The 16,990-nt window shown below is 42.8% G+C and overlaps 1 protein-coding gene across 1 annotated transcript; it reads right to left on the bottom strand.

The window, feature by feature from the left end:
- Positions 1-541: 541 nt before the first annotated feature.
- On the bottom strand, positions 542-11,345 carry LOC121195761 (NACHT, LRR and PYD domains-containing protein 12-like; the record flags this gene model as incomplete). Its single annotated transcript, XM_041059419.1, has 6 exons — positions 11,249-11,345; positions 8,183-8,204; positions 4,650-4,823; positions 3,130-3,306; positions 1,507-1,683; positions 542-710 (listed from the first exon to the last, which is right to left on the bottom strand). Coding segments are annotated over exons 1-6 (816 nt in total), but the record flags the coding sequence as incomplete, so codon positions are not given.
- Between the last annotated feature and the right edge of the window lie 5,645 nt (positions 11,346-16,990).

The raw sequence follows: 16,990 nt of genomic DNA on the forward strand, positions 1-16,990 counted from the left end.
CTTCTCTCTCTGCTCTGTTTTCATTGGTTCCACAAATATCTGTGTCCCTGTTCAGCTCAGCAGCTGAGTGTAGCTCTATGAATGTCTTCAGGAGACTCTGTGTGAAAATGTCCTCTCCGTATTTAAACCATGGTCACGTGTCCTCTCTGTGACAGCAGGCTTTTCACTGTGCCTGTGAGTGAGGCCATTGGGAGCAGCTATGAACACTTGTGCCTTCAGACCTGCTCACACGTGTTGTACAGATCAGTTCTTGTCAAACATCCTGATCTCAATGAGACTTTGTGAATAACACAAGCTCAACTCAGTCAAACTGCTGACACTGTCAATGTGGACTGTAAGAGTCAGAATCCAAATCATTTTCAAAGCTTTAAAAATCACTTTGAAAATCAGAGTCAGCACTTTCACAACTTCCTTTCAACCATTTCACACTTTGAATGTTAGAAATTCTGAAGGAGATTTGACCTAATAAATACTGAATAAAGCACAACTTTCACATCATATTCATCTCAGCACACAAGTAAACAATGGAGTCTGACCTCAGAGTCTCCAGTCCACAGTCTGGACTCTGCAGAAAACCATACAGATCCTTCACTCCTGAATCCTGCAGGTTGTTTTCACTCAGGTCCAGGTGTCTCAGATGGGAGGGGTTGGACTTCAGAGCTGAGGCCAGAGAAGCACAGCTGATCTCTGACAAACTGCAGGAACTCAACCTGAATAAAGAATAAAAGATGTGAGTTTAGGAGACAAAGTTCCTGTTTGAAAGCGTTGAGTGTTTCATCATCTGTTCAGAGCTGAAGAAGGTTGAGAATGTACAAGTTTGGAAAATGGAAACTCCAAACACCTGAACCAACAGGATGCAGCTTAAAAACAGTCAGATACTAAAAGTCAAACACAGCTCTCATTAATATTAATGACAACATGCTGCTGCTTCAATAAAGACATAGTGACTTCAGCTCTTAAACTCTTCCAGCTCCACCAGTGGCTCCATCTATACAAACTCATGTTGTTGACATTTGTTTCAGATTCTACTAAAGATCCTAAAGTTTTGACAGAGAACAAACATGTCAGGCTGAAGTTTGGAGGAAAGGCAACAAATGATTGAGACAAAATGGAAAAGATTTTCACTTCATGTAACGGTGACGACATTTAACAAACATGCAGAGTTTGTTCTGAATATCTGAGTCACTTTGACTTTAGTCTCATCACTTTCTAGTCGTGTTGGAAGAAGAAAATACTGAATATATATTTGTTGATGTGAGTGTGGAAAAAACTTGGATGTGATTTAAAAAGTGAAGCTTTTTTCTTGTTAAATGAAGCTTTGAAATCTGTAGCTCAACATTGCTCTGCCACAGTCAGTGGACTAAACCACAGAAGAAGAAAACAGACTTTACCATGAAGATCCTCAGTGTGGATCAGTATAATATCAATGTGATGTCTGCACTTTACTGTCAGCACAACTTTCACATCATATTCATCTCAGCACATAAGTAAACAATGGAGTCTGACCTCAGTGTCTCCAGTCCACAGTCTGGATTCTGCAGAAAACCACACAGATGATTCAGTCCTGAATCCTGCAGGTTCCAGTTTCCACTCAGGTCCAGGTCTCTCAGATGGGAGGGGTTGGACTTCAGAGCTGAGGCCAGAGAAGCACAGCTGATCTCTGACAAACTGCAGCCCCTCAACCTGAATAAAGAATAAAAGATGTGAGTTTAGGAGACAAAGTTCCTGCTTGAAAGCGTTGAGTGTTTCATCATCTGTTCAGAGCTGAAGAAGGTTGAGAATGTACAAGTTTGGAAAATGGAAACTCCAAACACCTGAACCAACAGGATGCAGCTTAAAAACAGTCAGATACTAAAAGTCAAACACAGCTCTCATTAACTTCAGTCACTATAAACATCACAGATCATAAAGCAAAGAGTGAAGAAACATTTCTTTCTGTCTTAATGTGGAATATTTGCTTTGTATGTGAAGAAATATAAAAGTCAACTGAAGGTGAAGATGAAATTGTTCCAAAGTAAAGAGTCAATTAGCAAGTGTTGGATTTTGAATCTTCATTCAATGAGTTTGAAATATGAAGCTGAACAAGATGCTCAGTGTGGATCAGCATCAAATCTCTGAGCTCAAATCTCCTTCAAAAAGTCCCACATTCACACTCAGGTTTAACAGTTTGGAAGAAAGTTTTCAAAGTGTTCACTAAGGTTTCAAATGAAATCTTTCATATTGTGTGAAATAATAGTTTGAGCCTTTGATGTTTTGAGTGTGACTGAAGTTTGTGTTGAGAGTTTGAGAAGCTGCAGACATTCAGCACATGTGCAGTGTGTTGAATGAGACATTTCATCACATTCCAGTCATGTGTCTTTGGTCCAAAGCAAGTTCAGCTTCATCCAACACTCTCTGCTCACACATTTGAATCTGCTGTTCCAGCATTGCATTCTGGGATTCCTGGCCCCACCTTCCTGGTGGCTGTCAGCTTAGGGGGGGTCTGTGTCCCACAGTTTGTGTCCCTGTGACAAAGACACAGTGGGACGTTGACACCCAGTGGGCTCAGTGATTGGTCGGCTGTGTGGAGCTGAGAAAGGAGCCAGGGTTTGAACTTCTCTCTCTGCTCTGTTTTCATTGGTTCCACAAATATCTGTGTCCCTGTTCAGCTCAGCAGCTGAGTGTAGCTCTATGAATGTCTTCAGGAGACACTGTGTGAAAATGTCCTCTCCGTATTTAAACCATGGTGACGTGTCCTCTCTGTGACAGCAGGCTTTTCACTGTGCCTGTGAGTGAGGCCATTGGGAGCAGCTATGAACACTTGTACCTTCAGACCTGCTCACACGTGTTGTACAGATCAGTTCTTGTCAAACATCCTGATCTCAATGAGACTTTGTGAATAACACAAGCTCAACTCAGTCAAACTGCTGACACTGTCAATGTGGACTGTAAGAGTCAGAATCAAAATCATTTTCAAAGCTTTAAAAATCACTTTGAAAATCAGAGTCAGCACTTTCACAACTTCCTTTCAACCATTTCACACTTTGAATGTTAGAAATTCTGAAGGAGATTTGACCTAATAAATACTGAATAAAGCACAACTTTCACATCATATTCATCTCAGCACACAAGTAAACAATGGAGTCTGACCTCAGAGTCTCCAGTCCACAGTCTGGACTCTGCAGAAAACCACACAGATCCTTCAGGTCTGAATCCTGCAGGTTCCAGTTGTCACTCAGGTCCAGCTGTCTCAGATGGGAGGGGTTGGACTTCAGAGCTGAGGCCAGAGACGCACAGCTGATCTTTGACAACCTGCAGCCCCTCAACCTGAATAAAGAATAACAGATGAAGATGAAAATCATTGATAATCCAATCAGATATGTCCTAATCAATGAGCTTCTCTCTAACATGAGGAGAGTGACTGTGTCCTTCTGTTGCTGTGGATCATCATCATGTCAGCCTTCTACACACATCATCCACATGTCACCACAACATTCACACACCTGTTCATGTCAACACAGATTCATATGAGTCAGGTCTGTCATTAGAGGATCAATATATTTAGTAGCTCAGTAGGTTTGTGCAGTTAAAATGAGAAGTCCACATGTTCACAGCTGGATCTGAAAACAACAGTCAGATGTCAGATGCAGATTAAAGGAGTTGTTGGTGTAAAACCTGTTTGTTGAAGAGCTCTGCACCTGTTGACAGGTAGAAATGAGCAGCTGTAGCAGAAGATCTGAGCTTTTGCTGCAGTTTGATCTTCATGGAGTGTGGTAAACATTTACTGACATGTATCTGTACATTGATGAATCACTGTTGCACTGTCTTCTGTAATAAGTCCTGAGGGTGGTTCTGACCTTTGACCCCAGACGCTCCAGTCATGGAGACTGTAGTTTGTCAGTGTGTGAGATCTGCTCATTGGAAACTGCTCTTACTGGAATTAGTTGCTCAGAGAACAGACTCCCGCTGAGCTTGTCCTCACTGCAGTTTGGTATCATAGGCTGGTGGAGGAAGGAGCAGTTCAACACATTCTATCATGTCTCTCATGTGTAGAGTCTATTTCCTGGATCCACAACGAAAACATTCATTCAACTCAACAGAGACTGAGCACAAAGTGGTTTTCATTCATAACAGAGCTTTGAAAACTTTCCTAAACTCTGTCATCCAAAGATCTCTTCATTCACTCCATGTTTCATTTCTCAGAGATTCAACAGTCAGATGATTGTTAAATAAAGTGGGATTTGTTAGGAAACAACAGCTTTTTCACATCTATATCCAGTGTGTACCTGCTCTAAATCCCAAACACTGTGACTGGTCTCAGCTGCCTTCTTTTTGTAGTCATTACAACAGAGAGTCATTTCTCCTCTCCAGAAGCTCCAGAAGAATTCATGTCCCTCACACACTCTACAGCCTCACCTTCACTGACTGATGGACCACAACATCAACCTCTGGAAGCTGAAAAACTGTCCTGTCCAACATGTCCCCATCATGACTCTGCTCTTGTCGCCCTTTAAATAAACCCTGCTCAAGTCTTTGACTTTTATTTGGAGCCATAAGGAAAACCATTTGGAATAACTGAGAACTCAACACACTGACCATTTAAAACTACAGTCAATGATACCAATGAAGAATCTACAGGAATCTACAACAGCTCCAGTCAGTGGACTGACCTCAGAGTCTCCAGTCTACAGTTTGGACTCTCCAGTCCAGCAGACAACAGCTTCGCTCCTGAATCCCGCAGGTTGTTTCCACTCAGGTCCAGCTCTGTGAGGTGGGAGGGGTTGGACATCAGAGCTGAGGCCACGACTTCACATTGAGTCTCTGAGAGTCGACAGTCAGAAAGTCTGTAATGACACATTAATGATAAAACATGTTATTATGAAAGAGGAAACTTTCTATTTACTTGACGCATTTGATGAGAAAAGACTTGGACCTGTTTTGATAAATATTTGCTCTTCACATCACTGGTTCAGCAAATCTTATCTGTGTGTGTTTGACATGAAACACTGATTCTTATCACTCTCTCTCAGACCTGCACAGTTTTCATTGTTTGACTTTAATGTTGCAGAAGAAGAGAGAGAACATGTGCTCACAGTAAGTCTTCCATAATGTCCACAGTGTGTCAGTGTGATCTGATCTGACTCCACAAAGTTATCATGAGGCCGTCTCCATTAGAAAAACATTTTTACTGTCCAGGATTTTTCTCTGACTCCAGGATATTTTTCTCCAGTTGAGCTCAGTGAACAGTGACAGCTGCTAAAGGCTTGAAAACATCATGGTCACATGACCACAAATGTGTTTGTTGCCTAGATACAGGGGCTGTCTCACATTACCCGATGTCTCACAATACCTCACCTTCCCCTACATGTAACGGCGTTACGTATTCAGAATACAAATTCTGAGTAACTGTATTCCATTACAGTTACAGTTTAAATAGATAGTATTCAGAATACAGTTACATTGTTGAAATCAATGGATTACGTAACGATACTTCTCTGTTTCACGAGTTTATATATTCTCTAAATGAACGAAGGCAACCCGATGCGTTTCCCAGAAGCCCCAGCTCCACGAAAACAAACGAAAATAAACGAGCTATTTAATTGATCAGTCGGTCAGGATGGAGTCGGTCGAGGAGCAGAATGAGTGAGAACTTGAGCTGCAGCCGGCAAAACAGAGCCGGGACAGGAATGCGTTGGCCAAGACAGAAACGCCGTTACATGTATTCCGCTACTCCCCAACACTGTCCATACGACTGAAGTGGACTTCTTTTTGGGGACCAACTCCAAGCTTTCACTTTCGTTGTCGGCCATGGCTACCCACTACAGCTTGACTGAAACAGCGAGGCTAGTAAAAAAAAAAAATCAGCACTGCTCATACTTCGCCATGATTGGTTCGTCATGTTCACGTGAAGCGGGCTGTTAGCAAGGGGGGAGTTGTAGGTTTTTAGCAGTGAGGATCACTTCCGCGTTCAAAAAGCTGCAGTTCCTCGGCTGCCGCTGGGGGCTGGCTCCAGAAGTGAGCAATTCTCCATTGACCCCCATGTTAAAATAGCCAACTTTACAGCCTAAAAAACATATTTACATCCTGGTACATTTTTTGTTTCTGGTCTCTATTGATAGTTTCCACCTCCGTGAACACTGTGAGGGGGTGAATTATTTTTTTTACTACAACCGTTTTAGTGTTATTTAGGCTTAATAAATTGGGGCGTGGTTACGTTGAGTGACAGTTAGCTCGTTGCTAAAGCATCAGCTGGGCTAGGCGGCTACATCCAGAGCCCTCCGGCTACCTCCAGCGGTTGACAGGGGCTGCAGTGTCCGTGTTTGTTTGCCAATGTTCGGATAGGTTTTTGTGACAGTATGGCTTGTTGTAGTGTAGACTGTACTAACCGACCGTCGAAGGAGTCTGTGTTGCAGTTTTTTCGGTAAGTAAATTTTTCACTATTTTACCTGGATGTTTGCACTAATTACCGGCATATTTTGCCGCTGGCTTATGACTTAATTGCCGATTTATGGTCGCTGCTGATACAGATAGAGGATCGGAGCGGATAATGTTAGGAACGCTGCTGCGGTGTGTTCCGTGCTCTCAGAGTCCGTTTATTGCGGGAATACTAGGCTACAATTTTATTTCGTCTCATTTTTCTGTTTAAAAAGTCCGACATTGCATGGACAGAGCAGCTCCGTCAGTAAGCGGCTGCTGTAAGTGGATAGTTATGTAAGTGGCTAGTCGGGTCGGATTCGGGGACTGTGGTGTGGTGGATGTAGCTGCCGCTTAGCTTGTTAGCCTAGCTGATTAGCTGATTAGCCTTAGGCTAGCTCTGTTGCTCCGAGCTAAGTGGCCGGGTTCTCGTCCGGCTGACCCCGGCTGACCCGTAGAGTGACCGCCTCTTCGCCAAATATGGAAAGTACACTCCCACTAAAATTCAAGATGGCGCAGCTCAAATGCCCATGGTTTGGTCACAAAAACGACTCCCCGAAACCAATGGGTGACGTCACGGGTGCTACGTCCATGTCTTATACAGTCTATGGCTGTTAGTTGCCCAAGGAAAAAAAAAAACCTTCTCGTGCGTCTGTGCACAATCATAGAGCTGTAATTAATAGAATGTGCCCTATAGACGATAATACGATCTCTCTCCTCTGGCAGATCGTTAACACTTTCTAATCCTTCACGATCTAATATCGTCATATCGCACACCCCTAGTATATGTATATTATATGTACATAACTATACACTGCTGCACAACTGTACATACCACCATTAGAGAACCATGGCTCTAACTATTTTTCTATTATAAATGTACACACTGCACACCTGACAGGTTATATTTTTACAACATTGTATATATTATTGTACATATTATTCTCCTCCCTGTTATTTTTTTTATTTTATCTTATTATTAATATTGTTATTTTTCCTGTCACACACACATATACATATGTATATGTATGTATGTATATATATGTATATATATATACACATTCACTCTTTATGTCTTTATACTTTGTTACACTGTATTTTGTAGAGTTGCTAAGTGCTGCCAGTTAGCTGTCAACTTGTCCTTTCCTTTCTTTTTCTGACTGTTTTAATTGCTGCTGTAACATAACAATTTTCCCCTGAGGGATGAATAAAGGCTATCTATCTCTCTATCTATAAACCAACAGTGTGGTCCTTTAAGTCTTTGTTCCTTAACACATTTAACAAGTCAATTGAATGAGAAAAGACCACAATTTACCACACTTGTGTTAAATATCAAAACGCGCACACACACACACACGCACAAACTGACATTAGTCCTGACACTTCATTGAAATGAACTTCAAGTGTTTTTCAATTGATTTGTACAAATATTAGTTCTGAGGATCTTCTGTATATTGTTGTGATAAAAATGGACTTTGAACAACTCACACTGGACATTTTCTACACTTCATTTAGAAAACATTAGTCTGCTGACTGTGACAAACACGAGTGTGTGAGTTCTGAAGGTTTCATTGAAGTCAACAGACATTATTCATGACAACTGACTGAAATGAAGTGAAACTGAAGGAATAATTCTTAGTCTGAGAGAAGAAAAAGTCACAATATGGAACAACTATTTACAATCTCATTCATTCAAGATGAATGGATTCAAGTTCTGGATGAAGATAAACCAGGTTCAGTTGTGGATTAAAGATATAAGATCTACAACAGTAACAGACAGTGAACTGACCTCAGAGTCTCCAGTCTACAGTGTGGACTCTCCAGAGAACCACACAGCAGCTTCACTCCTGAATCCTGCAGCTTGTTGTTACTCAGGTCCAGGTGTCTCAGACTAGAGGACTGGGAGCTGAGAACTGAGGACAGAGCTTCACAGCTTCTCTCTGAGAGGTTACAGCTGCTCAGTCTGAAGAGGAAACAATGAAGAAAAAGTCAAATAACATTTGTGTTGAAAGGACAATCAAAGGAACAAAACTCTCAGTTTGCTCTGCAGCTCACAGCAAACTAACAGACCTGCATTTGAAAACTGGGCCAAACATCAAACACAGATTTGTTGAGTGAAGCAGAAATATCAGCTCTTTATCCACCTGCTAACCAATGAGGAGTTTCTACATTGATGATCATCTTTCATTGGCTCTGATTCAAATCCTTTCTGTTTTATTCTCAACAAGTTGGAGACATGACAGTTAAATATGACACAATCAGTAATAAACAGACATGTACAGTCAATGCCGTAAGTATTTGGACAGACATCTTTTGTTCTTCGGGCTCTCCTCATATTCACTTTAAAATATAATAATTGATACTACAGCCAATGACTGCAAAGGATTTTACAGTAAATATTAAATCTGATGAGTTTGTTTCACTTCATGTGTATTTGTCCAGTTACTTTTGAACCACTAAAAGGGCTGAATCTCCCACACAGTTCTTTCTATACTGATGTCAACCTGCTCACATTAAAGCTGAGACTTGGCTCTTTAATGTAGGATCCATTATTTTAATTCAGATTCAATGTGATGAAGCTCAGAGCTCAGAGATGATGATAAGGAATTAAAGAAGAGAGGAATTTATTTTCCCTCCTGCTGAATAAAAAGCAGAGTCTTTATATAATGATAATAAATCCAACTATCTATACACTTACAGAGCTTTGTTTAGAGGCTTTGACAACTGGCAGCAGCTTCAGAAGAGCCTCCTCTGAAGCAGAGTATTTCTTCAGGTCAAACACGTCCAGATCTTTTTCTGATGACAGTAAGATGAAGACCAGAGCTGACCATTGAGCAGGAGACAGTTTTTCTGTGGAGAGACGTCCTGAACTCAGGGACTTTTGGATCTGCTCCACTAGAGAACGATCATTCAGTTCATTCAGACAGTGGAACAGGTTGATGCTTTGCTCTGCAGAGGGAGTCTCTTCAATCTTCTTCTTGATGTACTGGACCGTTTCCTGATTGGTCTGTGAGCCACTTCCTGTCTGTGTCAGCAGACCTCGTAGGAGAGTCTGACTGGTCTGCAGTGAAAGACCCAGGAGGAAGCGGAGGAACAAGTCCAGGTGTCCATTTGGACTCTGTAAGACCTTGTCCACAGCCCTCTGATAGAGCTGTGTTGGATCAGGTTTGTATCTGAACAGTTTAGACCAGTTGGAGGTTGATTGTTCTTCTGACAGCAGATTGACTCCAGAGTTGATGAAGGTCAAATGGACATGAAGAGCAGCCAGAAACTCCTGAAGACTCAGATGGACGAAGCAGAACACCTTGTCCTGGTACAGTCCTCTCTCCTCTTTAAAGACCTGTGTGAACACTCCTGAGTACACTGAGGCTGCTCTGATATCGATGCCACACTCTATCAGGTCTGATTCATAGAAGATCAGGTTTCCTTTCTGCAGCTGCTCAAAAGCCAGTTTTCCCAGGGACTCAATCATCTTCCTGGTCTCTGGACTCCAGTGTGGATCTGTCTCAGCTCCTCCATCATACTTAACATTCTTCAGTTTGGACTGAACCACCAGGAAGTGGATGTACACCTCAGTCAGGGTCTTGGGCAGCCCTCCTCCCTCTCTGGTTTTCAACACATCCTCCAGAACTGTAGCAGTGATCCAGCAGAAGACCGGGATGTGGCACATGATGTGGAGGCTTCGTGAAGTCTTGATGTGGGAGATGATCCTTCTGACCTGCTCCTCCTCTCTGAACCTCTTCCTGAAGTACTCCTCCTTCTGTGGGTCAGTGAACCCTCTGACCTCTGTCACCATGTCAACACACTCAGGAGGGATCTGATTGGCTGCTGCAGGTCGTGTGGTTATCCAGAGGCAAGCAGAGGGAAGCAGTTTCCCCCTGATGAGGTTTGTCAGCAGAACATCCACTGAGGTGGACTCTGTAACATCAGTCAGGATCTCAGTGTTGTGGAAGTCCAGAGGAAGTCGACACTCATCCAGACCATCAAAGATGAACAGAACCTGGACCCCTTCAAACCTGCAGAGTCCTGCTTCTTTGGTTTCAGTAAAGAAGTGATGAACAAGTTCCACCAAGCTGAACTTTTTCTCTTTCAGCACATTCAGCTCTCTGAACGTGAATGGAAATGTGAAGTGTATGTCCTGGTTGGCTTTGTCTTCAGCCCAGTCCAGAGTCAACTTCTGTGTTAAGACTGTTTTCCCAATGCCAGCCACTCCCTTTGTCATCACTGTTCTGATTGGTCCATCTCTTCCAGGTGAGGCTTTAAAGATGTCTTCTTGTCTGATGCTTGTTTCTGGTCTGGCTGGTTTCCTGGATGCTGTTTCAATCTGTCTGACCTCATGTTCATCATTGACCTCTCCAGTCCCTCCCTCTGTGATGTAGAGCTCTGTGTAGATCTGATTCAGAAGGGTTGGGTTTCCTGCTTTAGAGATCCCCTCAAACACACACTGGAACTTCTTCTTCAGAGCAGATTTAAGTTTACGTTGACAAACTGGAGCAACATGTCCTGAATGAACAAACAAGAAACATCATCAATGACTGATTCATAAAGAAAACATGACATGTTCATCCCCCTAAAGAACACACATGAACATATTTCCCTCCATGTCTTGAGACGTTAGTAAATGTCCCATTTGTCCATCATGTTTAATCTTTATGTCACATTCTGCTCTGCCCCTCTCCTGCCCTGCTGCTCAGTCACACCCCTCATCATTCCAACTGCTTCCACCTGCTGCTGTCACCTGCTCACCATCTCCAATCAAGCCAGTATATATATACAGCTTCACTCCGCTCACTCATTGCCAGATTGTTTTTGCTCTCATGCCTGACTCTCCAGCACTTATTCCTGGACTGCTTACCTGGTATGGACCCGTCTTGCTTCTGACCTTGCTTCACGTCTCTGCCCCGGTAATCCACTACCCTTCTGACTACGAGTACTGCCTGCCTGTTCTCCATTCCCCATCTGCCTGTGGCTGCTCGGCACTCAGCTTCACCTCTCCGGCTCACCCCCTCTGTCGTCAGCTTCTCCGACTCTGTCTAAGGTCCCGATCCACGCCAAGCCCTCGTTCTAACCACCTTCAAGCAAGGCTTCACCAGCAGTGAGTTTGAGCCAATTCTCTTACCCTGAACTTGTTGAGCCTGTTAAGAACTGTTGGACTGATTTCCTGCTCACGAGTCTCCCATGTTTCCTGTCTTCCCTGTTGGTCCTGTAGTTAACTGCTTGTCTAGCACATGGGAGACACGGGTTCGAATCCCGTTGTACTCATGTGCACTCTTTTGTGTACTTGCTGAATAAAGACTGTTTATACTGATTTGTGCTGCAATTGGGTTCACTCAATACCCGTTACACTTTAGAGAAATCCTCTTACTGCTGTGCAGACAGTCAGCCAGCTCCTCCTGCTTCATTCTCCTCAGGAAGTTCACTGTGATCTTCACAAAAGCCTCTCTGCTGCTCCTCCTCTGCTCTTCATCCTCACCGTCCAACACCTCATCCTCCCTCTGACTCTCTGAGCGTTCTGGGTAATCTGGACTCACACCCTTCTGGATCTTCTTCAGCTCCTTCTTCACAAAATTGACAATGTTCTCCTCCAGCAGCTGGAACAGGAAACTATATGAATGACACAATCAAAGTAAAACCATGGAGCCAAACATCAGATCCATGTTGGACACACTGACAATCCACTGCTCTAAAAAGTGCAGCATGGAGATTATTGTCAACACAACAGATGTCAAAGTAGTTGATGTCCATGTACAGACCATAAATATGGAGTCCAGGTGTGTTTGATGCTGCTGGGCAGACTGAGCACTGGGAACCTCTGAGCTCTCCTGGTCCACTCTGTGGAGGAATCATGAAGAATTAGCTCACATTATGTTTGCAGCATCTGTGAGTGTTTTATGCTTTGTACACAAACAACAGCTGCTTTTATATTCTGTGGTGACTGTCCTGATTAAAGCAAACACTACTGTGCTGTGACATTCTCAATGAGAGGAAACAAGCAATCAGTTCTGTACCTCATGACCTAGAGTCATCACAACAAGTCCACCTTTTAAATGATGAGTTTAAGGACTCACACTGGGTTTGACAGAAGTCTCACCTCTGCTACAGGACACTAACACAAACACTGGAACTGGATAGGTGCTGAGTTACAGGGAGTTTTAGTTCTGATCTGAATGACACATAAGAACATAAGACAGGGGTGTCCAAACTGTTCCACAAAGGGCCGGTGTGGCTGCAGGTTTTTGTTCCAACCAATGAAGAGCACATGGTGTGACCAATCAACTGTCTGAAGACTGAGATCAGTTGATTAAATGAGTCAAGTCTGGGGTGCTGCTGCTTGGTTGGAACAAAAACCTGCAGCCACACCAGCCCTTTGTGGAACAGTTTGGACACCCCTGACATAAGAAGTGCTTTTCTTGAAAAGCGAAACATCAACTTTGCCACTAAAGCCTGTGTTTCAGCCTGATCATGTTCATAGACTGTGTCATTCATGAAGCCTGGAGACAAAACACAATTACTTCATCTTTCATAGAAGACCAGTTATACAGGACAGCTGTCTGATACATTTTAAACTCAGCTGCAGCTCACTTCTTTGCAGCAGAGGGAGGCTGTCCTTTGAAATTAATGGGCTCAACCTTTGACATGTCACTCTTCATGGACACACAGCTGGGCTCAGGTCCATGTTCAGGTCCAGGTCCAGCAGAGTCTGGTGTGTGCTGCTGCTCTGGCCTTCAACACAACACACACAGAGCTTTGAGTGTGAATAATGATGGTGCAGTGATGTGAGTGCTGAGCTCTGACATGGAGAAGAGTCATGGACAGTTAGAGATCCTCATCTCACCTCTGAGCTTTGGTCTGGATCTCATGGTCCCCACACAGACTGCTTTTAGGGGGAGGGGCTCCCTCCTCTCTGTCCTCACACTGATTCATGATGCTGAATTCACATCCACATCAGCTCACACACACTTTCTACCTTCATCTGGAGAGAAAACACAAATCATTCATCTGCACATCAACTGAAATCCTCCTCAGGTTCAGGTTCCTTTATTTGTACCTGTAGGTAGATTTGTTTTGCAGTCAGATGATCAGATGATGACGTCCTTTTGACACATATACACAGAACACAAAGAAATGTTACACAAAACCAACACAGCTGAATATAAACATGATGAGAAAAGTAAAAGTGCTCAAGGCTCCACCAATCAGGATCAAAGAGAGAGAAGGGTCAATACAGAATAACTCTGGTAAAAGATCAAATAATAAAAACCTTTAGTTTATAAGAAGTTGAAAAATAGAAAGAAGTTAAAAACTTAAAGAAAAAAATAATAAAAATAAATTAAAAAGCAGCTTGTTCAACTCTGTGACAGCAGCAGGAACAAAGCTGTTTTTATATCACTGGGTTTTACATCTTGGGACGATAAACCTCCGCCCGGAGGGAAGAAGCTGAAAGTGGCAGTGCAAAGGGTGGAGTCATCATTTAAAATGGAGGTAGCTGTCCTCTGTACCTGTCTGCTGTACAGAGACGCTGGGCTTGGCTGGGACTCACCAAGCAGACGACTAGACCACTTAACTATTTGGTCTGAGGACTTCCTCTGTTTTAAAGTTGTGTGACTGAACCATGACACTAAAGAAAATGATAAAAATGGATTCTATAAAAGAGAGAGAACATGCTCATTATGGTTCAGTCAGTGTGAAAATGTACAAGTTTCCTTAAACAGTTTAAACGTTTCTGAGCCTTTTTACAAACCACTTCACAATTTTCTTCAAAAGTCAATTTGCTGTCAATGATCGTCCCAAGATATTTGTAAGACTGCACATACTCAATGGTCTGACCTTTAATTAAAGTGACTTGGTGCCTGTGGGGTTTCCTCCTAAAATCAATGAGCATATCTTTGGTTGTTGTAGCATTTAGCTGCAGGTAGGATTCCTCACACCACTGAACTAAATCATCAATGACTGGTCCATGGCTGCTCTCACCGTCCTGGAGGAGACTAACAATAACTGAGTCATCAGCACTTTATGATGCTTCTGCTGTCATGTCTGCTCTGACACGTTTGTGTATAAAATGAACAATAGTGGTGACAACACACACCCTTGAGGAGAAACAGAGGAAGAACACCTTTGGTCAGACAATGTACTGTTGACCCTCACTCTCTGTGTCCTGTTGGTTAAAACATCCAGAATCCAACCCACCAGATTATTATTTAAATCAAACTGTTGTAGGAGCCTTTCAATTCAAATGTGAGGTTGGATTGTATTAAAAGCAGAAGACAAGTCCACAAATAAAAGCCTGGTGTGTGTCCCATTAAAATCCAGATGTTTAAAAAGCATGTTGAGCAGAGTCACTGTAGCATCCTCCACTCCTCTGTGAGGCCTGTATGCAAACTGCAGAGGATCCAGTGCATGTTCAGTTTGCTTCAGGACCTCAGATCTGACCAGTTTCTCTAAAGTTTTCATTCAAATTGAAGTCAGAGCGACTGCTCTAACATCATTCAGTGTTTTGGGACAGAAACCACAGCATCTTTCCAGAGAATAGAATAGAATAGAATAGAGTTTTATTTGCCATTTGCACAGATACACTGCAGTACATGTGCATTGGAATTCTTGTGCATCCCTCCCCAGAGTCAAGCTTAAGGTTTAAATAATACAATAAAATAAGAAATAAAATAAAATAACCAAGAAATAATACAAAAGAAGAGCGAGATAGTGCACTTAGGGACATGTTAACAATTCAGAGCATTATCCAGCTCTGTGTCCGAGTTCCAACCATCTAAAAAGACACGAGTACTGAGCTCTGTGCTCTGAAGGCCTGCAGTAGTTTTCATGCTTGCCCAGGCTGAACCAAGTTTGTTTGCTGCCATCTTGTTTTCCAGTTCTGATTTGTAATCCTGCTTTGACTGATTTGGTAAATCATGGTTTGTTGGGAAATATTTGAACACGCTTACAGGGAATGATCATATCCCTGCAAAAGACCATGTATGAGCATGTTATGTCTCCCTCTTTGCAACAGTTTTATATGTGGGCAGCAAATGCACACAGTTGTGATCAGAGGAGCCAAAAGGAGGGAGAGGAAGAGATTTATAGGCCCCCCGTAGAAAATGACTTGGTGCAGGTGATTATTCCACACAAAACAACTGAGACTCAGTTCATTTCTCCTCAATATTATTCCAGGGGCCCTTTTAGTTGGGGCCCCTGGCACTTTCCTGCCTTTTCTAATAGTAAATTCTGAACTATATGAAGCAGCAACAACAAACCAAACCAAACAGCAGAGACACAGATAGACATCAATAAAAACAGCAAATATGTCCTGACAGACAGTTTTTCTGTTTGTACTGTGACCAGCCACAGAGATATAATCACCTATCAGAGCTGCTGAGATGCTTTATTGTGAGAGTATTTATGGATTTGGGTCTTTATCATCTAATTCATCAGGTAGAGTTTGTCCTGATAGGACCAGGAGGCCTCTGACTCTGTGGATGGAGTGTTAACTGTCTCTCTGAAAATCACATAGAACCTGAAAAACCCTTTCAGCCCCTCTGAGCTCAGTCCCGTAGAGTTCATCTAATGACGAGAGGGAGGAAGTCAGAGCTGTTCTCCAGCCGCTGTCCGGCCGAGCTCAGACCGCATTTAGCGGCTCAGACTGCGGGAGAGCAGCGGCTCAGGTCCGCCTCCTCCACAGGCTGATTCAGGCAGGAAAAGCTGCCTTCAGTCAGCAGTAAGTGGAGCCACAGACTAACAAAGGCTCCGTGTTCAGCTACTGACCATCAGCTCACTCTGCTTCTACTCTGACTCCACCGCTTCTACTGCAAATATCCACACAACATGGAGGATAATAACGGCTCTCCTCCTGCATCATCCCGACTTTACAGTGACAAAGAGTCTGATCAACTAAACAGCACAACGCGGTATTAAAAAACACACACACAATAAAACACTAAAAACTCGATGATCAGATAATTCAGGTAACTACAGGAAGTGTTGACGAGTAAAACATTAAAAGTGACATTTACCTTCAGACAGAGAAAATCATCTGCGCCACAAACGTCAGTGAAAGTGAAAGTACTTTCAGCAACCGTGGGATACAGTGATGGGAATTCCGCAGGGGCGTAACAAGCTTTTCAAACGTGTGGGGGATGTGTCCAGCTGTGGCACTACTGGGACCCTTTTAAGAGAACTGGAGCTGCAGCTGAGCCGACTCTTTCCTCTCCAAGTTTTTTTTTTTTTTTTTTTTTTTTTTTGCTGCTTAAATAAATTTATTACTATAATAATGTAAAATTAGGTGTAAAATGAATTACTAATGTACAAAACATACATTATATCAAAAGTTTATAATTTATATGGCTTATTATACTCAACATGGAACAGAGTGCTCCAAAAAATACATTTTAAGTACAAAAACAAATCCCCATCTTCTGGCATCTCCAGCTCTCAGGCAGGAGTCGGCTCAGATCATTCACTTCAAAGATTCTGCTCTAAGAGCCGTTTCATTCGACCAACACATCACTACTTCCTAACACTCACCTTCTTGAGAGTGCTGTCTCATGTCTCTTGTCTGCTGATGTCAAAGTAGATGAGGACTGCATCAGTGTCCGTGTAGGACAGA

This window comes from Toxotes jaculatrix, chromosome 16 (genome assembly GCF_017976425.1).
Source record: "Toxotes jaculatrix isolate fToxJac2 chromosome 16, fToxJac2.pri, whole genome shotgun sequence".
In the NCBI taxonomy this organism is placed as follows: Eukaryota; Metazoa; Chordata; class Actinopteri; family Toxotidae; genus Toxotes; species Toxotes jaculatrix.